Raw genomic sequence first — 21414 nt, forward strand, 5'->3', positions numbered from 1 at the left:
GGCCTCTCACTGTTGTGGCCTCTCCCGTTGCGGAGCACAGGCTCCAGACGCACAGGCCCAGCGGCCACGGCCCACGGGCCCAGCCGCTCCGTGGCATGTGGGATCTTCCCAGACCGGGGCATGAACCCGTGTCCCCTGCATCGGCAGGCGGACTCTCAACCACTGCGCCACCAGGGAAGCCCCCAGAATAATATTTTTAAATCAATAAAATAAAAGACATAGGATTATAAAGGAAGCAATTATTTTGATATATAGTTATTAAAAATGTTTTTAAAATATTTGATAACGTGCTTTTTTAAGCATAATGCTGTCTATAAGTTCTAGTGGTAGGTCTAGTGACTATCATAATTTTGAAGTAGTGATGAGTATAAAGGCTATTTTGAGATATCTGCAATAACTATAATGTGATATGAAAATATGTGCAATTTCTATTATGAATTAGGAATGCTAAATTTCAGTTAGAGTTTAGTGAAAATAAAGACGTGATTTTTTTTTTTCTACCCACATTCACAGTTATCAAAACCCTCTGAGATGCTGATAGGTGGGAGATCCCTTCAGTCACCTTCAGTCCTCTTCATATCCCAGCTTTTGATTTGGAAAAAATAAAGAGCTCAAAGGGGAATAGGGTGGTGTGGAAGGGAGTCGGGGGGTGTGCAGCAGAGAACTAGAGGACAAACAAGAACTAGAGGACAAGCAAGTCAGGCCTGTGCAGAGAAGTTGTAACAAGAAGTGGAGTTGCCTTTTAAAATATTAAATAGTCCTGGGCTTCCCTGGTGGCGCAGTGGCTGAGAGTCCGCCTGCTGATGCAGGGGACGTGGGTTCGTGCCCCGGTCCAGGAGGATCCCACATGCCACGGAGCGGCTGGGCCCGTGAGCCATGGCCACTGAGCCTGAGCGTCTGGAGCCTGTGCTCCGCAGCGGGAGAGGCCACAGCAGTGAGAGGCCCGCATACAGAAAAAATATATATATATATTAAACAGTCCTAACGAGAGCGAAACCTGGAGGTTTAAAATCTTTCTCCAAGGGACTTCCTTGGTGGCGCAGTGGTTAAGTATTCACCTGCCAATGCAGGGGACACAGGTTCGAGCCCTGGTCAGGGAAGATCCCACATGCCCGTGGAGCAACTAAGCCCGTGTGCCACAACTACTGAGCCGGCGTGCCACAACTACTGAAGCCCGTACTCCTAGAGCCTGTGCTTCACAAGAGAAGCCAATGCAATGAGAAGCCCACACACCGCAACAGAGTAGCCCCCGCTCACGCAACTAGAGAGAAAGCCCACGCGCAGCAACAAAGACCCAACGCAGCCAACAAAAATGAATAAATAAATAAAATAAAATAAAATAAATTCTAAAATAAAATAAAATCGTCCTCTAAGCAGTTTTGGATAAGCTGTATTTCCAATAGTAGAAAAGGACTTTTTTGCATGAAAGTCATTCTTCTGTATTCTGGAACATTGTGCCAATTTTTTAAAGCTACCTACAGGAAATTTCCTTCAAGTTACCTATAAATGTATTTTTGAAAAAATATTGTTATTACCATTACATTTTGAAAACATATACCCGTCTAATCCACTGTTCTTCCTATCCTTGTGAAATGATGGGTTTTTTCCTCCTTTTTAGACTAGTTTTGCTCATTTCCTTTTACTGAATACCCGGCAATCCCAGACCCTCCACGGTGACTTGTTTAACCTAGAAATATACCCATGGTTAACAGACTGTTCCCCCCCCTTTCCCACCCCCACCCTAATTTCATTAGGAACAATCTGTGACTGACAAAGTTGATATCTACGGTTCACCAGCGATAGAGAAAACTAAAGTTCTTGGCTAAATATCCCCACACTTTATTCGGTTTTGTCCTAGATGCATTGGAAACCACCAAGGCAGTGTTCTTTTGACTGTTGTACTTCTTGATTCTTCGTATTTTCATTGAAATTTTCCTTCACCCTTCAGGCCTATAGGCCCAGCCTGGAAGGATTTTAGGTCTTAAGCTGGCTTTAGTTATGATAGGGCTCAGAGCAAATTTGGGAAAAGCTACTTTTAGATAAAATAAAGGAATTTAAACAGTTCAGTGTTGCTTTCTTGACTGGATAGGTGCTAGGATGGGGCCAACTCCTGTCTGGTTTGCAGTCAGGAAGAGCTGTGGATAGAGGGCTAAAGGTAGTTTTGGTGGGAAGTGTGTATCTATCTAATGAGGAAAGTGAAAAGAGAGGACTAACCAGTCATTATTTTTAGAAACAAAAAGACAAATAGCACCATGTTTTGGAGCCTGGCTGGTGAAAGAGCTGTGGAAAACTGCAGCATCCAAGCTGTTACTGTGTTGCAGGCATGTTTTAATGAAGGAACTAGCCAGCCAGCCTCAGAGGAAATTTTGAGTGTATCATTGTTTTGAATTACTGCTGTTCATCTGTTCCCTTCACCTCCCCCTTCTGAAGAAGGGGTGGGAGCATAAATTATTGTCCAGTAACACTGTCTTACTTAGTCATAAACTGAGGCAGACCTAGCCTCACATTTTCATTGTCCTTTCACCCAAACCCTTAAATAAGTAAAATCTCTATACCATCCCCTTTTTCCCTTCCCTCATCCTGGCCACAGGCTTCTCCCTACCCAACAAAAATTTTTTGCTTGCATTTTTATTCTACCATTATATAGCCAACAACATTGCACTGGTCCCTTTATGGCTGATGGAGCCCAGGCGGCCTGCCCGATTAAGGGAGACAGCATTTGGCCAATGGGGCTGGTGTGTGCCATTACTGCTGGCTGTTGGGCCTCTGTCCTCTACAGCTCCATCCTGGCTCATTAAAACCCTGAGCCAAAGATCTGGGCAGACGCCTGCTGCAGCACTGTGGGGGCCAGGAAGTTAAATTGTTCTCCTAATCCTGCATAATTTATCTCCCTGTTAGCCCGCTCATAAACAGTCCAATTCAGCCCCACTGTGGTCTGAATTTCCTATTTTTGTGATGACCAACTAGTACCCAGCCTTTCCCTTCTCCTTTCTTTATTATTTTTATTAAAAATTATTTTCCCCTTGTTTGCTACGATTTTGCCTTAATGTTTTTTTCATTTGGAACCTCCTTCCTGGATCCCACTTCACCAACAATCTGTCCATTTCTCTAGTTTGGACCTGATATTACAGAGCAGTTGGTGCTATGGTCTTCCCCTTACCCTCTCCTCCAAGATTTCTAGTGCTTTGTTTTCTCCTTCCCTATTTTCTCTTTTTTAATCCATCTCCTCTCCTTTTCCATCATTTCCATTTTTTCCTCCTTTCTATTCCTTCTCCAGTCCCTCTTTCCAGGGACCAACCTTGTTGCAGGATGTTTGGTAGGACATTTTGAAAAGGCACTGAATGGCTTATTTTTTTTTCACATCTCTGCTTCTGTTTCGTTTCAGAGATTTACAAACGAGGACCACCTGGCAGTTCATAAACACAAGCATGAGATGACATTGAAATTTGGCCCAGCCCGAACTGACTCAGTCATCATTGCAGGTATTTGCTGCCCCAGAAGCCATGTGCCTTGATATCACCAGACAGTTAAGATTAATACCAGGGACCAGATGTACTGGGAGCTGTACTCCCCTTCTCCCATTAAGAGCCCTTATGTGATCTGCATTTAATCAGGAAAGAGGAACACTGAAAGCTCCCAAGTTTCTATTGTGTCCTCCACTCTCAGTTTTTAATACGATTGGGTTCTGTGGGTTTTGAGGTGGGTGTGTTGAGGTTTTGTTTTAGCTTTCTTTCAGTCTATTCCCTCCTTGCCTTTTTATTAGGACTTTGGAAGACTTACAAAAGACGCCTTTGACATTTCTCCCTACCCACAGTGAAGGGGTGAACAAAAGAAAGCAAGAGAGCCGACCTAGCCTGGCTGCTTCTCCTCCACTGGGTGTCAGTGTCGTCTTCCCCCCACCCCCAGTAGGCAGATTGTCAGTTTGTAAATTCAACTTCCCTTTATGTACCCAGACACCATTGAGGACAAACAAGACACTTAGTCAGTGGGACTTTTCTAGGCCGATTTGGGTGACCTGGAACCTCTCACTGGTCTTTTTGGATATTGTTTTGCTTACCTATGCCATTCTCAAGGGAGCATTCTCAGCAACTGCTCTCAAACCGTGCAGCAGTTCTGTTGTGCCATTTTCAGCTAGACAAACAAACCAAAATGGGTTTTTTCTTTTGATACCGTGAGGGGTTCTGATTTAGCCTGAGTTAAAGCAAGCTTACCCCAATGTTTAACCAATGAGGGATTTAGTTGGTGATTACTGTATTATATCAGTTAATAACTCAGGTAAGGCACAATTTCTCTAAGTACTACTAGCCAAAATGCTGCCTGAGACACAGAGAAGGAAAGAGAGGACCTCCTACCATACTTCTGTACATGAAGAAAGGGGCTTGCACTACAGATCTCCTGTTCCTTATTAATTCAGCAAGTATTTGTTGAGTATCTACTGTTTGCACCAGGCACTTTGCTCGAGTTGGGGACATTGTCATTGATGATCCTGCAGAAAGCCTGGGGGAGGTCCTTGGAAAGAGTGGAGAGGACGTAAGCGTATATGTAGGCAACACATACTTAAGTTTATTGTCAGGGTGTGTATACATGAAAAAAATTTTAGTATTTGCAGCCAAGTATAATGAATAATACAAACAATATCAATACTAAGAGAATTATTATTAAGTGAAATTGATTGGAGAAGTTTATGAAAGAGTTAAATTTGGGTCAAAGTTATCAAGTTGGAGAGGTTATTCCAAATGCGTGGAAAGGCCTATGCCGCCCTCCAGCAGTGGGGAGAGAAATTGATACAGGACAATCCCAAGGAGCTAAAATGTTTCCCTGTTATTCTTCACATTCTGTTTTGGAGTGTTCGCCCCATTGCACACTTCAGCTATCCTATCTAGTCTGGTGATTCTCGTATCTCTAAATTAAGACCTGGTTATCTCACATGTATTTCAACACCTTATTGAACACTTACTTGGCTGTCTTTCTGTCATTCAAATCTTCATGTCAATGACTGTCAATTAGGGAACTCCTTGTCCCCTAAACCAGCGGTCCCCAACCTTTTTGGCACCAGGAACCGGTTTCATGGAAGACAGTTTTTCCTAGGACCACGGGCAGGGTGGGAGTGAGGGGGTAGGGGTAGGGTTCAGGGGGTGATGGGAGCGATGGGGGGCAGCAAATAAAGCTTTGCTAGGCTCACCTGCCACTCGCCTCCTGCTGTGCGGCCCAGCTCCTAATAGGCTGCGAACTGGTAACGGCCCGCTCACGGGTTGGGGACCCCTGCCCTAAACCAATTCCTCTCCTTTGCTATTCACTGATAGCAGTATTATCAAAATCTTGAGTTGTTTTATTCTTTCTTCAAATTCTGACTGTTCTGTTCTTTTCTGTTCTTCCTGCCATCCACTGTCACTGTGCTTGAATTCCTCCATAGTCTCCTAGCTGGCCTCCTTGACTCGTCTCTCATTCTAATCCACCTTTCATTCTGTCGAAAAGCCAGACTTCCTGAAATTCTTCTCTGCTCAAAATCTGTCATTATCTTCCTGTTTTCTCTTACTTTAAGGCTATTTATATTTGGGTTTTCAGGCTTTCTATAACCTAGCCCCATGGTGTCCACCCAACTTTATTTTATTTATTTATTTTTAAGTGTCTAGCCAGTTTATACACCACACTGGTAGTAGAATCAGGGCTGGTTCTCTTTCCACTGAATCAGGTACCTGCCTCTTTTAATATGATAATCTTCTAGGTGTGATAATAATCTTCTAGAAGTAGATTTCAACTTGATATCAGAAAATTTCTCACAGAATTCATTCAAAATGTTAGAGGCTGCCTTAGAGGTAGTGAAGTCCCCAGGACTGGAGATGGGGCTGGGAAGGGCACTGGGACATGGCTGGAGGGGCACAGGAACCATGGAGCTAATGAGGCTTAACATTCAGGGCCCTGTACTCACATGGTTCCTCCTTAAGATCTTAGGAGGAGCCCTAACAATGTATTAACATGGTGATATGTTTTTGTAGTACTTGCAAAAATAAGATATTTTAAAATTCTTTTTCTTAAGGAGGGCCCCCCAGAATTATATAAGTTTCAGGCCTAGATCCACTCCTAGGTAGCACAGAGTTTTGCAAAGCACTAGGCAAGGAGACCAGAGAACCTGGGTTCCAGTCATGGCACTGCTTTGGCCCAAATGGGCAGAATGGCACTTGCTCTGCTTCCCTCACAGGGAGTAAAATCACAAATGTTAAATGGGCTGAAAAACATAAAATGTGAAAAAATATAAGTAAGTAACATAACTTAGATTTCCTGTCTGTGTTATGGGATAATCATCGCTGTTTCTCAGGTTATTGAAGATAACACATCAAAAAATGTGTCCTCAGGGCATTTTCCTGTCTCATTTCCCTCTGCTACAACTTCCTCTAACCCCTAGCCCCCAACACTACAGCCACTAGAACACTCATTTGTCATCATCTGTTGACACTTTTATATATATATATATATATATATATATATATATATATATATGTATGTATATATGTATGTGTGTATATATATATATTTTTTTTTTTTTTTGGCCACACTGCACGGCTTGTGGGATTTCAGTTCCCCAACCAGGGATTGAACCCAGGCCCTTGGCAGTGAGAGTGCAGAGTCCTAACCACTGGACGCCAGGGAGTTCCTGCCACTTTTATATATTTGTTCAGAGGGCTCCCACTGTCTGTAAAGTCTATCTTTGCTGGAAAAAATCCTTATCAACAAGGCCTAGTTCTGCCAGATCCTCTCCTCCTACCCCAGAAATGACCTCCCTTAGCACTGTTTCTTGTTGATCTTACAGACTAGGACTCTGAGGCCTGATGTAACACATAGCTGAGTTCTGGGGGCCCCACAAGATAATCCTCAGGAATCTTGATCTTCTGCCATCCCCGGGCTCTTAGCATCAGAGCATAGACACCTGGTTCTTGATGTATACATGACAGGGGTCACTGCGCTTATCTACTTTGCGGGAGCGGGTGTATCCCAGGATGAGGCTGCCCACAGTGGCAGCAAATAGGAACATGATGAAGAGAATGTACCTGTAGGAGTTGTCATCGCGGCCAGGTAGGGTGGCCTGCCTCTCCTCAGTCAGGTTGTCTGACCCTGGCCGGCAGAGCAAGTTGCTGTGAAGAGCGGCATTTAGAGCCTTCATCACAATATGCAGGCTCTCATACCAGGTCTCAGTCCCATTTGGTGGTCTCCATAGCAACAGGGATTCAGGTGGGGGAAGAATCGGAGGATGCTGTCCTTCAGAAGCCTTCCTTGTTTCTCGTCCTCTCTGATCAGCCCTAACTCTCTCCATTTAGGGGTACCATTCTGTAGTCCTGCCGGTCGGCAAGGCTCCTGGGGGCGCCGTCTGTTCATTGGACACCTCGTCCTGGGCTCATGGGTGCCCCACACTGCACCCCAAGGCACTCCGCCAGCCCCTCTGCTCGGAGCCTGCGGTCAGCACCGCCTGCGCCCCCTCCACTATGTGCCCCACCCAACTTTAGATGCAACTTACATCCCTAACATGGGATGTAAGTTGACATAGACATACCTTTTTCTCTTCATCTATATATTGGTGCCCATACCCTGCCTCTCTCTGTGCCTTCACCTGACTTACTCCTCTTATCTTCCTAATCTCCTCTCTTCTCTACCATCTGAAGCCATTCTTTAAAGGCCCAGCTCAAGTCCCGCTTCTTGAAACCTTTCCTAACTGCTGTCATTAATTTGTCTTTATTTAGTTTCTATAACAATTTTTTTCTCTACTGTACATGGCACCTATTTTTTTGTATACTATGATACTATATATGTAAATTGATTTCCTCAACTGAAAAACATACTCTTAGTTCTCTATGGCAAGAACCATGTTTTATATTTGGCCCAGACTCCTATCCTCCTATCTCCCCCTCCCCCAAATATACACACAAGTGTATGCTTATAGCACCAAAACACAGAATGTATTCAGTAAACACCTGTTGATTTCTTTGGACTCATCAGAGCAGGCTAAGGGTTTTCTTATACATTTTCTGGCTGTTTGGCTGTTTGTTCATGAATGGGAAAAGTTTATATGAGCCTCAGACCAGAGATCCAAAAGGCCCTCTTCTGCCATAGCCATGCCCTTAGCTGCCCCGTCCTGTTCCACTTGAGTCGTGACTTTTTCATGTGCCCTTACTGAAGTACTCTCTAAGCATAAGGGAATATTACCTCCACTCACCCAGAGATGGAGGGAAAGTGGCTTTATCGTTGGCCAACCAAAGCTGCCAGAGAACCTTTTAAAACTATTTTGGGAGGTAGTGGTAATTTTTCCAAACATTCTTTTGATTCAGAAGAGGTTTTGTTTAAATAAAAAAAAAATTATGTTGTTTCCATGGAAAATCCCACTGGACTATACCCAGTTGATCATGCTAGAAGGAGCGATTTTAGCCCCAGGTCTCACTCCTTAAAATATCATTTAAACATTGTTCTATCCCTATCATTCAATTTAGTGGTTTGGAGTATGAGATGAATCCCTGAGGTGATTAGTATGTCAAGGAAAACTACCATAATAGAGTTAGGACCAGGGAACAAGATTCAACTGACCTAAGAGAGAAGAACTAGAAAAACTGGGTGGGGAGAGAGAAGCTCAAATCTAAAATTCAGGTCGCTTAAAAAGTTCCCATGGCTTACCAAGAGACTTCCTCTTCCCAAGGGCAGAGGCACTGTGCTGAGGAAAGATTTGTGCAGCCTCTGAGAGGGTATTTTGGCTGGCAAATCTAAATCCAAATATCCTGGTTTCTCGAATTTGCTCTCAGACCCAGGTCTCTATGAAATGAGCTCTATTGTTTGCAGTTTCCTTTTCTAGCTCATGATCTTGCTGTCTTGTTCCCCAGACCCTAGATTTGCCTGGAATGCCTTCAGAAGGTAATAGACCCTTACCTCAGTGACAACTGAAAGACAAGGCACCATTTCTTACTTGGTAGCTTTAGCAAGTAGACTCAACCATCTGATCCTCAGTTTCTTCTCCTCATCAGATTTTAACGTCCATCTGCGTATACCTACTCACTTCAGACCTAGCAGGGAGTAAGTGTAAAGAGAAAATGTCACTTAACTGTACTTGATTTTCCTATCTAGAGGTTTCACAGACTCCACCTGGGTGGGCGGTTTTGTTTTGCTTGGGGGTGAGGGAGCTGAAACCAGCCTCTGGGAGAAAGGTGGTTACATAGATAGTCACACAAAAACATTGTTCTGACTTCCCTCTGCTGGCCTTGAGGCAACACAGCACAGACACCCTCTGGTGGTCTAACACCAGTCTTTACTTACTAGAGCTCAATTAAAGCAAATTTGCCTGAACACAGAGATTCACTCCAAATAGAAGAATAAAAGTCTGTTCTCTATGTGCTCTCAAGTTTTAATTTCAGGTCAAAACTAAAATAGAGGTTCCTTTTCTTTTCATGTCTACAGATCAAACTCCTACTCCGACTAGATTCCTGAAGAACTGTGAAGAGGTGGGGCTCTTCAATGAACTAGCTAGCTCCTTTGAACATGAATTCAAGAAAGCTGCAGATGAGGATGAAAAAAAGGCAAGAGACGGGACTTTTGCTGAAAAACTGGTAGTGTTCAGATCTAGGCAACTTTCATTGTGTCCTGGGATAATTAATAATTAAGCAAATTAATAATTAATTAGCTTAATTGGTTAAAGCACAAAATTATGGACTTGGTTCTGTAGAACCAGATAGTACTCACAGATCCTAGTCAGCCACTCAGGTCTTTAGGTGGTCCCGATGATGGATCAGCACAAGTGTTGGATCTTCATCAAAAATCAGTCTTCTTGCTCTTCCAGTGGCGCATTTTCAGTGATCTGTTTTTTAATTATTTTTGTTCTGAATATGTTGAAGATGTTAAAAAAGATTATAAATTACTCAGATTTTGTTAGATAACATCTTTTTTGCTAAATCCCACTCTTTTCTGAGCTAATCAGACTTGTCACCTGGACTGTTTTATTCAATCAGCCAATCAATAAACATTTATTGAATTTCAACTCTTCTTTGTTTCAGTGTATATCACTCTTACCTTCAAGTAGCTCTCTAGTAATATTCAAGACATTAAGCTTAAGGAAGGATGTTCTTAAAGCCTTTCAAAGGAGATCAACAAGGATGGTGAAAGAACTAGAAATTAGGTCACTTTGGGAACATTTAAAGAAACTGAGGACATTTTGCTTGGAAAAGAAATTTTATTGGAACAAAATTGCAGTCTTCAAACATTGCTAGTTGAAGAGCTTTCCTGTAAAAGAGGGGTTAAACTTAATATTCTCTGTGCCCCAGGGGTAGAAATAGGACCAGGATAGGAAGCTATAACAAAGTGTGTTCGTTTATGTGTAGGCCACTTCGTATAGATATTGTAGAGAGGATTAAAATATTGGAATCACTTCAGATTCTGAGGTGCTGTGATTCTGATTTTAACCTTTATATTCAAGATCCCTAGAGAATCCTTTAGTGTGGAAGATCAGAGGAAATAGTTCAAGAAGCAGAGTCAAAGAAAAATAATTCCCATGGAATAATTCCCATGGAATAAGGTTTTGGAAAAAAAGGAAATTGAGAAGGTCAAAGTTTACTGTACTTTAGAATTAGAATTCTGGGTTATTAGTCACTATGTAAAATCATGTTTGTGTTCCCTAATAATTCAGAAAAAAATTCCAGTATATCTCAAAACATATATACATTAACACATGTACCTCCCATAATTGCGTGGTACAGTGAGGCATGGAATCCCATGAGAATATAGGAAAGCCAAGACATAAGAAAAAATTTCCAGGAGGAGCTCTTTCCCTCTTAAGAGAGAGATAGCAGGTAAATCAAGAGAGTTTGTGCATGATTTTTTCATCCATCTTAAATTATAAGAATGAAGTTTTCTTATCACTGGGGGTCTTTCCAAGTTCCATAGCTTTTCTGTGATCTTCATTTCATGCTGTCTCCCGCAAACTAAAAGAAAGTGGGGAAACGGTGGCAGATATTTGTAGTTCTTTCAAACAGCAGAACTAGCCACAGTCTGCTTGTCATTCTTTTTCTTCAGAGACCCAGGTCCATCATCAATCAGTTGCTTCAACCTATGTGGTATAATTTTATTTTACAGTTTCCTTACCTCATCCCCCCTGTCATTTCTCCCTCCCCCTAAACAAAGAAATCAGTTAAATTGTTTCCACCAGGATGTGAAGGATTTTAAACCAAACTCATTATAGGCAAATTCAAGAAAATTAACCTCCTTTTAAGGCTCCAGGTCTTTTCCACTTCCATTTTAGCTCACTTGACACAGGAAGCCATTCATAGTTAGGCCTCTACTCATTGGGCATCTCTCAGTGTTTCTCCCTGCTGGGTCAGGGGTGGTCTTCACGTCTACTTGATGAGAAGCACAGGCTCAGTGGAAAATTGTCTCCAGGAGTGTTTAATGAGCCCCAAACTTTTCTGAACCACAGCTTTTCTAGGAGATTCCTCTAGCAGATTTTAAACTTGTGATTGTATTCACTTAGAGGCCTCTCCTTCCTACAGCCCTCTGCCTTCAGGGATCTGAGAATTAGCCCAACTGGACCTGACATCTGTGTAGAAAAAATGAGGGCAGAAATGAAATCATCTATGCTGTTGCTCATCCTTATCAGATTGGAGAGAAAGAACCATTACCACTACATTACCATGTATTAGACACTAGATTATCTTCAGTTTGCTCAAATACCAATATTTCTAGTGATTAAGATAGCAAGGGATAAATTAAAAACAAGCTCCTCTTTCATCAAGAAACCTAGGATATGGGAAGAATAGAACAAAGGACGCACTTTGTCATGAAACTGAACTGCAGTGCCAGCTCTCCTATTGTGGCGCAGTATCAGGGTCATCTCAGATGGTTTATTGTTCTCTTCAAAGCCACTTATGGCTCCACAGTTCTGTGAGTTGATTGCACTACTGCCAGAAAAGTACTCTTTCCTTTCTGGATTTCTCCAGTCGTGCTCCTAGAACCAAGTTCTAATTTCTTTCACTGATGAAATGACCAGCCTTTCCTTTCTTTGTTATCCCCAAACCCTAACTTCTAGCCTCTAGCACCAGATTTTGGGGTGAGAACACGATCAAGCATGGGGAGTTCCCCAGAAAAGATATTTCCTGTCTTGTTGACAGTACTTTAATAGCCAGTTTGATTTGGTTTGCTTTTGATAATTGGGTAACCTAGTCATTCTGATCGGCAGAAAATTTGTTCACAGCTCGCTAGTAGCCAATGGAGCTGGTTGCGAATACGAAGGCACTGGATTCAGGAATCGTGCTTTCCTGAAAAATAATATAGTCATTGTATTTGCATGGATAAATGGCATCTTTTTTTATTTTCTCCTTTCAGGGCCTTTATAAGCATTTTAAGGTTGCTTTTTTTTTTTCCCTTTCGGAATTTTTATAAGTGTTCACCCATGGCGAGGCAGATATAACTTCATTTTATAGGAGGAAAACAGAAGCCCTGAGAAGTTAAAGGATTTGGCCAGAGTTGTACATAAAACCTGGGCTCCACATTTCTTTGACTTTCAGTTTGGTGCTTTGACCAAGGACTGAACTTCTTAGAAGTATATTCCCTCATCTTTTAACTGGGAAGATATAACTTTAACTTGAAGGGAATCATGAGGTTGAACTATGCTCACTTCTCTCTTTTAACAGGCTGCTTCTGGGCCCCTTGACATGTCTCTGCCTTCTACACCAGACATCAAAATCAAAGAAGAAGAGCCAGTGGAGGTAGACTCATCCCCACCTGACAGTCCTGCCTCTAGCCCCTGCTCCCCACCACTCAGGGAGAAGGTAAAACTCTACCAAGAGTCATCTCAAACGTTAATTGATAGATGAAGTTTTGATGCGTTTGTTGTATAAATATTGTGTGATACAGGAGGATTGATTTTATATATATATATATATATATATATATATATATTTTTTTTTTTTTTTTTGCGGTACGCGGGCCTCCCGCTGCTGTGGCCTCTCCTGTTGCGGAGCACAGGCTCCGGACACGCAGGCTCAGCGGCCATGGCTCACAGGCCCAGCCGCTCCGTGGCATGTGGGATCTTCCTGGACCGGGGCACGAACCTGTGTCCCCTGCATCGGCAGGCGGACTCTCAACCACTGCGCCACCAGGGAAGCCCAATTATATTTAAATAAATGTTAATTGTTTAGAAGATTTATATAAATTACACCTATTCTCTGACCCAGCAACTCCACTTTGTATGGAAGAGAAATTAGTACATATGTCCACCAAAAGAAGTATACAAGAAAGTTCATAGCAGTTGTATTCGTAATAGTCAAAAAACTGGAAGCAGTCCAAATGTCCATCAACAAGACTTGTTACATATATCAAAAGTCATTTAGTTTTATTTTATCCTTTAGATTAACGTACTTTATGTATGTTGTACTACTTCAATTGATAAGTGGAAAAGAAAAATCACATAATTCATAAATTGAACATTAAACAATTTAGAAAAAATGTCTTCCCAGAGGGAAGTTTTCTAGTGATTCAAAGGGAGTATCTGTCAGGATTCTGATTATTATTTTTTTAAAGGAAACTTTTTGTGAAGTATTTTTAATAAATTTATTGAAATATCACACACATACAGAAAAGCACATAAATTGTAAGTATACAGCTTACTGAATTTTCACAAAGTTTACAGCTTATGTAACCAACACCTTGATAATTTCATCATAACCTCAGAAGGCCCATCATACCTCCTTCCAGTCTCTACTGTGCTACCAGTGGTTATTAATTTTAATATCCACTGTGGATAGAGCATCTGTACCTCATCTTACCTCCCTCCAAAACTGGTTTGCTAACATCTCAAAACTACCCTCTCCATAAACATTACAACTGTATCCCCCCCTCCTCTTTTCATCAGCAGCCAGGTCCTAGAGGCTGTTTAGAGATGTTTTCAGGGCCACTGTAGCCACTGGCAGTCTAAGGTCCTTACAGCTTAACAATGGGAAGCGGTTTGTTTTATCACAATATGATCATTATTCAAACTTCCGTAGCCCTTTCTTTAAGGGGTCTCTAGGAGACGTTGGGTTAAGACCAATTGGGTTGCCTTATCACCAGTCTTATACCTGTCTTTTCCCATTAGAGATCAGTGGACACTTGAGCATCAAGTTTAGAATGAGAGTATCTAGATCATGAAAAATTATAACACTCCTGGGACTTCCCGGGCGGTCCAGTGTTTAAGACTCCACGCTTCTACTTCAGATCCCTGGTTGGGGAACTAAGATCCCACATGCTGCACGGCATGGTCGCCTGCCAAAAAAAATTATAACACTCCTTAGAATTTATATGGTACTCTAGTGCTTCTACAGAAATTTCAAGTGATCTGCCAACTGTCATCTCACTCATATAGCCATCATCCCTGAAAGGGAAATAGCCAAAAGGTCTTAACTCAGCATTCCTACTGAATGGGTGAGTGACGTATGGGTCCATGATCACGATGGAATCAGGTCATGATTTACATGAGTAGTCCAAGTGCTCTTTCCAATAAATTTATACTAGATTTTACCAGCTATGTATTTCCCTATAAGCAGTCCCTTAAAGCATTTTGTGATCTGTTGGTGTCTTCTCCCCAGGATGTTGCCCCAAAGCCTGTTGTGATCTCTACGCCCACACCTACCATCGTACGCCCTGGCTCCCTGCCTCTCCACTTGGGCTATGATCCACTTCACCCAACCCTTCCTTCCCCAACCTCCGTCATCACACAGGCTCCACCATCCAACAGGCAACTGGGGTAAGTAAAGAGAGCAGGGAGAAACAGTGAAGCCTGAATGTCTTTCCTCTGTGTGAAATTATTTGATTAAATAGAGACTGTTTCTGAATACTCAAGGAAAACAAGTCACTGAGATTGTCTCTCAACATAAATTTTTCACCCCATAAACAGAATCTTCTTTACCTTTTTAGTAGACAAGCAAGAATTTATTTGGGGGTGTACTGCCTTAATTTGGAGGTTTAATACTTCTTCGATCTAAAAGAAGAATCCTTAGAACTTTAGGAAGTTCATTATAGTGGTGGAGGTCACACAGGGAAGTATATATTTAGTTCTTGGCTTCAATCATATGGATGTTTATGGAGGCGCTGAAACCCATTAAGTCATCTTTTTTTTTTTTTTTGCTGTACGCGGGCCTCTCACTGCTGCAGCCTCTCCCGTTGCAGAGCACAGGCTCTGGACGCGCAGGCTCAGCGGCCATGGCTCACGGGCCCAGCCGCTCTGCGGCATGTGGGATCTTCCCGGACCGGGGCAGGAACCCATGTCCCCTGCATGGGCAGGCGGACTCTCAACGACTGCGCCTCCAGGGAAGCCCAAGTCATCCTTTTTAAGTCTGGTTGTTCCCCTCAGTCCCAGTTAGGGTTCTTGGTCTTTGCTATTCCTAATTTTGTCTTCACTCCCAGCATGGCCCATACAGATTTCCTAGTGGGATGACTTAAGATCCTGTCCCCAGGTACCCATGGGTTAAGAGGTTGTTATCAGGCTTCAGCCTCTTAAAGTTTATTGTTCTCTAGACCCACTAAGAAAAATACAAAGGGATGGCTTCTTTCTTAGACAGAGTAGAGCAAAATGTGGAAAGGAACAGGAGGAACTTACTCAGATTTGGCTATCATATGACATAATTCAGCTTTGCAAAATGACAGCTTTGGTCGAAGTATTCCTTGCCTAAGGCAAGACAGAATTTATACATGCCAGTGGTAGGGATGTTTATTTAATTGTTCTAAACTCTTAATAGGATTAGCTTCCCACCCACTTGAATTCAGTGGTGCATTTAATTTGCAAGGTGTAAAGATCTTGCGATTTCTCTCCATCTATAAGGTAAGGTAAGTAGCATTCCCTGCTTTATCCACCTTCATGAGGGTGCCAGGATTTTACAACGCTACTAGAAAAGACTGGAAATCTGCTGTAATTATAGGAGGAGGATCATTGGCAAAAGGGTCCGTATTATGAGCATTTCTCTTCATATTTCCTCTAGGTCTCCCACTGGCTCCCTCCCTCTCGTCATGCATCTTGCTAATGGACAGACCATGCCTGTGCTGCCAGGGCCTCCGGTACAGATGCCTTCTGTTATATCGGTGAGCTCTGAAGTTGGGGCAGCCAACCCTACCAAGACATTAACCCCTCCCTTCCACCTGAATGCTCATAGACACACATGAGCCCCAGGGAAACGTGGGCTCTGATCTGTAGTAGTTGAACATGGCAGCCTGCCCGTACTCTTCACTAACCTCTGCCAATCCAGCACTATGGAACACTAGACAAAGGCTCATCTGGACAATTGGCTCCTGGTCCAAGAATTGATTTTGCCAGCCTGCTGATTGGTTGATTTCACTTGGCACTAAGTACCTCACAAATTGCCCACCACTTTCCTCAAGATACAGCCTCAGCCTTCCCCATAGAAATTGTCATAGCACTGGAGGATTAGGTCCCCTATCCTGTGGCGCTCCATGGGGGATGGTATTTCCCAGGCTGTTTCTGCATGCCCTATGCGCAGGTTGCATAGAACAGGCCCTAATGTGCCAATCTCAAAAGCACTTCATTTGGGGAAGCTGTTGCCCCACTAATAGCATTATGTTCCCTTCTGGTTTTTCTTCCTTCTCTTGATCCAGCTGGCCAGACCTGTGTCTATGGTGCCCAACATTCCTGGTATCCCTGGCCCACCAGTTAACAGCAGTGGTTCCATTTCTCCCTCTGGCCACCCTATGCCATCAGAAGCCAAGATGGTGAGTACATCCCAGCCCGGGGCAACGCTGGCCCTTCTGAAAGAAGTGGTATCTTCTGGGGCTTGCAGAACTAAAGACCCACCCAGTTGTGGGGTCTGGAGAAGAAAAGACCCTGATTCATGACTCCTATCTCCTCTCTTCCACCTTTAGAGACTGGTACATAGACCATGGCAGTGAAAAGAAGCAGCACAGATTGTTTGGAATGGAACTCTTGCTGTTTCAGTTCCAGGGTGACAGATGGAGGGGTGGATGAGTGGGCAGGAGAGCTGGCCAGGAGGTGAATAACTGCGTAATAACCAGCCCCTGGCCAGGTTCCAGGAGAGAGCTTTCATCTGGACTCTATAGCTTCAGCAACCCCCGCCCTCCAACTGTGCCCAGGATGATAGTGAGGGAACAGAGTAGGTATTTTAGGGATCATGTGCACATTCTCTCTCCCTGTCATTTTCTTTTAATCCCTCTGTTAAGGGAAAATCAGTGTGGGAATTTTAGTTGTCTGTAACATCAGTAATAAAATCTAAGCCCACTCTTCTCACCCTTGATAGAATCTCACCCTTGACAAGCTATTTTTCCTTATCTTTTCCTACAGAGACTAAAAGCTACCCTAACCCACCAAGTCTCCTCAATCAACGGTGGCTGTGGAATGGTGGTGGGGACTGCCAGCACCATGGTGACAGCCCGTCCAGAGCAAAGCCAGATCCTCGTCCAGCACCCTGACGCCCCATCCCCTGCCCAGCCACAGGTCATTTAGACCCTTGGATGGGGGAACCAGTTTGTGTCACCATTACTCTTTAAGTCATACCTGTTTTTTCAAGGAGGAAGAAAATGAAAGAAGAGTGGATTTCAGCATTCTGGGCGTCTACCTGCACTTTGGGTCTTGTTGACAGTTTGAAAGTAGCAAAATGCACTATTCTTTATCCATCCTTGGGTTGTACTAAATGCAAACAGACTGGGTAATGCAGAACTGTCACAGAGGAGGTCTCAGTTTTTGTTTTCTGCTTTTTGGTTATTTCTATATATGAATGCTGTATCTGCAGAACGCTCTAAAATGTGACAGGACCTCACTTCAAACCACTTTGTACACCAGAGGAGGCTTCCCCTAGTCTCTCCTATCTTAGGTCTTAGCCCCCACCCACCTAAAAAAACTTACCTGATTAGATTTATAGCAAAAATCAGATAATAACAATATATTAGGGACTTCCCTGGTGATGCAGTGGTTAAGAATCCACCTGCCAATGCAGGGGACACGGGTTCAAGCCCTGCTCCGGGAAGATCCCACGTGCCGCAGAGCAACTAAGCCTGTGCACCACAGCTACTGAGCCTGCGCTCTAGAACCCACGAGCCACAGTTACTGAGCCCGCACACCACGACTACTGAAGCACGTGCGCCTAGAGCCCGCGTGCCGTAACTACTTAGCCCATGCGCCGCAACCACTGAAGCCCACACACTCTAGGGCCCACGTGCCACAACTACTGAAGCCCGCACTCCTAGAGCCCATGCTCTGCAACAAGAGAAGCCACCACAGTGAGAAGCCCATGCACCACAACGAAGAGTAGCCCCCGCTCACCACAACAAAGAAAGCCTGCACGTAGCAATGAAGACCCAACACAGCCAAAAAAAAAAGAAAAAAGAAAAACAATATATTAATAAAATGTGATGTCACAGTATTAAGATGGCTCAGTAAACAAATACCCCCAAAAAACACTTTTTCCTCATCAATTGAATGTCTTTTTATCAGGAGAAATTAAAGTCTTAAAAAAGCCAGAGGGATCCCATTTAGAAGCCCAACTCTTTTTTTCAGGGAGGCCTCAGTTTACTAATTTTCTTTGAAAACTGAATAGGCCTCAGTTTTCATATTGTCTGTACTGGTTAGGTGACAACAACCTGAGATCAGTTTCTAGAGTTACATCTTTTGCCCATCCCCTTTTCCTGATGTCACCACCTGCTTTATCAGTTACCACCACATGTCCTAACATTTAATGACCATATGCTGCCTTAAAGCTTGGCCAACAACAAAAGCTTTCATCTGAGTTTTCTTGTTGGAAGCTAAGCCTGCCCACCCTCCTGTAACCCCTTCTAATGCCAGTCCCTTCTGGAAATGGTAAAGCAGTAGTCCCCTTGCCCAAGTTGTGCTGCTTCCCCTCTTGAGGAAATGACATGACTTATTTTTTAGTTACCACTAATTCCTTTCCTTCTTATTCTTCCTGTCTTTCTCTTGGTCTGTTCTTTTACCTCCATTCCCTGCATGTCTTGTTGAGTTGTCTATGAGAGAATAGGAACCCATCATTTCCTTTTACCCATTCTCCTCCTAAAGCACCAATCTTTACATGTGCTCCAGTGAGCTCAGGACAAAGAGGAAATTGAAAATCACAGGAGAATTTGTGTAAACTTCCCTTAGTACAGTGAGAAGCAATGACCCCAAGGCCTGTAGCTCATTAAAATAAGTTTGAAATTTCCTCTCCACTTTTTTTCTTTCAGGAGAGAGAATATTAATCTGAATAAATAAAATGATCTCTTCATTATCTGTGTTAATGGAGAACATGATTCAGTAGGGCCTGAAGTAGAATAAGATTCTGTTTTCTTATAAGCTTATCCTTATTCTCATGCAACTAATGTGAGCTCTGACATTTGGGAACTACCAATATAGATGTTCTCTAATAGCAACAGATTCAGGAAGAATTATTTTTGGCGTTGTTTTACATTACATAGTTTCTTTTATACAGATGGTTGACCTTTCTATATTTTAATTTTGACCGTTATTGTAAAATTGGTCTATCTTCTTTGAATACATACCAGCTAACAGAAAAGGAAGATGATGCAAAAGTGCTTTAGAGACAAGAGACATCAGCCTGAAGTTTAAAAACAAAAGACAGTCTTAAATCGCCAATTTGTAAAGAGATTTAAAAATGTTTTTCTCTTTAAAAACAGAACAAACAAGGCAGGAAGCAGGGGCATTGCTGAGGATGATTAATAACTGATTTAAATAAAAAGAATATATTGGGAGTTCCCTGGTGGCCTAGTGGTTAGGATTCTGGCCTTTCACTGCTGTGGCCCAGGTTTAATCCCTAGTCGGGGAACTGAGATCCTACAAGCCGTGCGGTGTGGCCAAAAAAAAAGAGAATATACTAATTCATATATCTCCATGATAGTTCATATCTCACTGATAGTAAAATCTTTTCTCCTTTTCTGAAACTTGTAGCACACAGTTATTTGTATATATTGTTTGACCAGACAGGTGATTCTCCAATTTTTTATTCCATAGTCTCCCTAAAATTTCCCCTGACACCTCCCTTGATTATAATTTCCCTGCCTACAAGATTTCCTGCTAAGAAACAAAAAGTGATCCTAGTTTCACTTTTATCTGTCTGTCTCAGAAATAATCAGAGTATGGAACTGAGAAGACTGAAAGAAAACAGGAGGCAGAATGAGGAACTACTACAGAAGAGAAGCTAAGGGACATAGTAATGAGACTCGCTGTGGTTACAGAGACTGGTATATACTTTTACCAGATCTTTGCCAGAGCTTACGTCAGGTTTAGTTTGGAAAGGACTGACATTCCCTTCAAGTAACTCCTCTTCCTTCTGGGCAACAGGTCTCACCAGCCCAACCCACTCCTAGTACTGGAGGGCGACGTCGGCGCACGGTGGATGAAGATCCAGATGAGCGGCGGCAGCGCTTTCTGGAGCGCAACCGGGCCGCAGCCTCGCGCTGCCGTCAAAAGCGGAAGCTGTGGGTGTCCTCCCTAGAGAAGAAGGCTGAGGAACTCACGTCTCAGAACATTCAGCTGAGTGTGAGTGTGTCCTGGGTGATTATTAGGATTGTTGAATCTGGAAAGTGAGATTGAATCAGGAAAAAGTGGGACGATATAATAGAAGATGATAATTCTTTAAGACAGATCCAGAACATATGCCAGGGAGAATGCAGAAAGAATGTCTTAACAGTCAGAGTTGAAACCTCTTCCCCGGGGACTGGAAAGGACACTTACCACTACTCCCAAATCTGCTACTAGAATGAGTCATCCATAGACCAGTTTGGATGAAGGGAATTAGATTAAGCGCCCCAGGGTGCTCTTTTTAAGTCATCAGTAGAATCTGACAGGGGTAGTGGAACACCCAAAGGGAAAGTATTTGCCCAGGTAACACAGCTTAAGAAAAGAAAGAAAAGGCCACTCAAACGCAAATAGAATGGTTATAATACAGATATTTTCATTTATTTTTGGCTGTGCTGGATCTTCTTTGCTGTGCGCGGGGCTTTCTCTAGTTGCGGCGAGCGGGAGCTACTCTAACTTGTGCGCGGGCTTCTCATTGCGGTGGCTTCTGTTGTTGCAGAGCATGGGCTCTAGGCGCACAGGCTTTAGTAGTTGCAGAATGCGGGCTCAGTAGTTGTGGCTCGCGGGCTCTAGAGTGTGGGCTCAGTAATTGTGGCGCATGGGCTTAGTTGCTCCACGGCATGTGGGATCTTCCCGGACCAGGGCTTGAACCCATGTCCCCTGCATTGGCAGGTGGATTCTTAACCACTGAACCACCAGGGAAGTCCCCAGATAATTTCTTGAATATTATTTTCCCTTCTTCTGATTATTTATTAAAATATTCCATTACAAAGGTAATATATTTATATAACATATATATAATATACACATACATACACACACAGAGGTACAGATTAAAAATAAAGTCTCTCTTCAATATGTCTTTCCTA

The 21414-nt window shown here is 43.0% G+C and overlaps 2 protein-coding genes across 5 annotated transcripts in view; one reads left to right on the top strand and one right to left on the bottom strand.

The window, feature by feature from the left end:
• Nucleotides 1–21414, top strand: part of LOC115858674 (cyclic AMP-dependent transcription factor ATF-7) — a 91056-nt gene that overhangs the window by 60111 nt on the left and 9531 nt on the right. For all 4 annotated transcript variants that reach the window (XM_060305672.1, XM_030866815.2, XM_060305674.2 and 1 more), the window contains exons 3-10: nt 3386–3482; nt 9433–9551; nt 12654–12791; nt 14586–14743; nt 15975–16074; nt 16606–16719; nt 17306–17458; nt 20309–20506. In XM_060305672.1, coding sequence (XP_060161655.1) covers nt 3386–3482; nt 9433–9551; nt 12654–12791; nt 14586–14743; nt 15975–16074; nt 16606–16719; nt 17306–17458; nt 20309–20506 — 1077 coding nt within the window. The remainder of the gene's footprint in view (nt 1–3385; nt 3483–9432; nt 9552–12653; nt 12792–14585; nt 14744–15974; nt 16075–16605; nt 16720–17305; nt 17459–20308; nt 20507–21414) is intronic.
• LOC115858750 (potassium voltage-gated channel subfamily E member 3-like) lies at nt 6911–7309 on the bottom strand. Its single transcript, XM_030866946.1, has one exon. It carries the CDS (start codon nt 7307–7309, stop codon nt 6911–6913), a length of 399 nt encoding a protein of 132 aa, XP_030722806.1.

The sequence above is a fragment of the Globicephala melas genome, chromosome 10, assembly GCF_963455315.2.
Source record: "Globicephala melas chromosome 10, mGloMel1.2, whole genome shotgun sequence".
Lineage (NCBI taxonomy): Eukaryota > Metazoa > Chordata > Mammalia > Artiodactyla > Delphinidae > Globicephala > Globicephala melas.

Excerpts from the sequence above, each read along its gene's own strand:
- LOC115858750 (XM_030866946.1), bottom strand. The coding sequence starts at position 7,309 with ATGGAGAGAGTTAGGGCTGATCAGAGAGGACGAGAAACAAGGAAGGCT.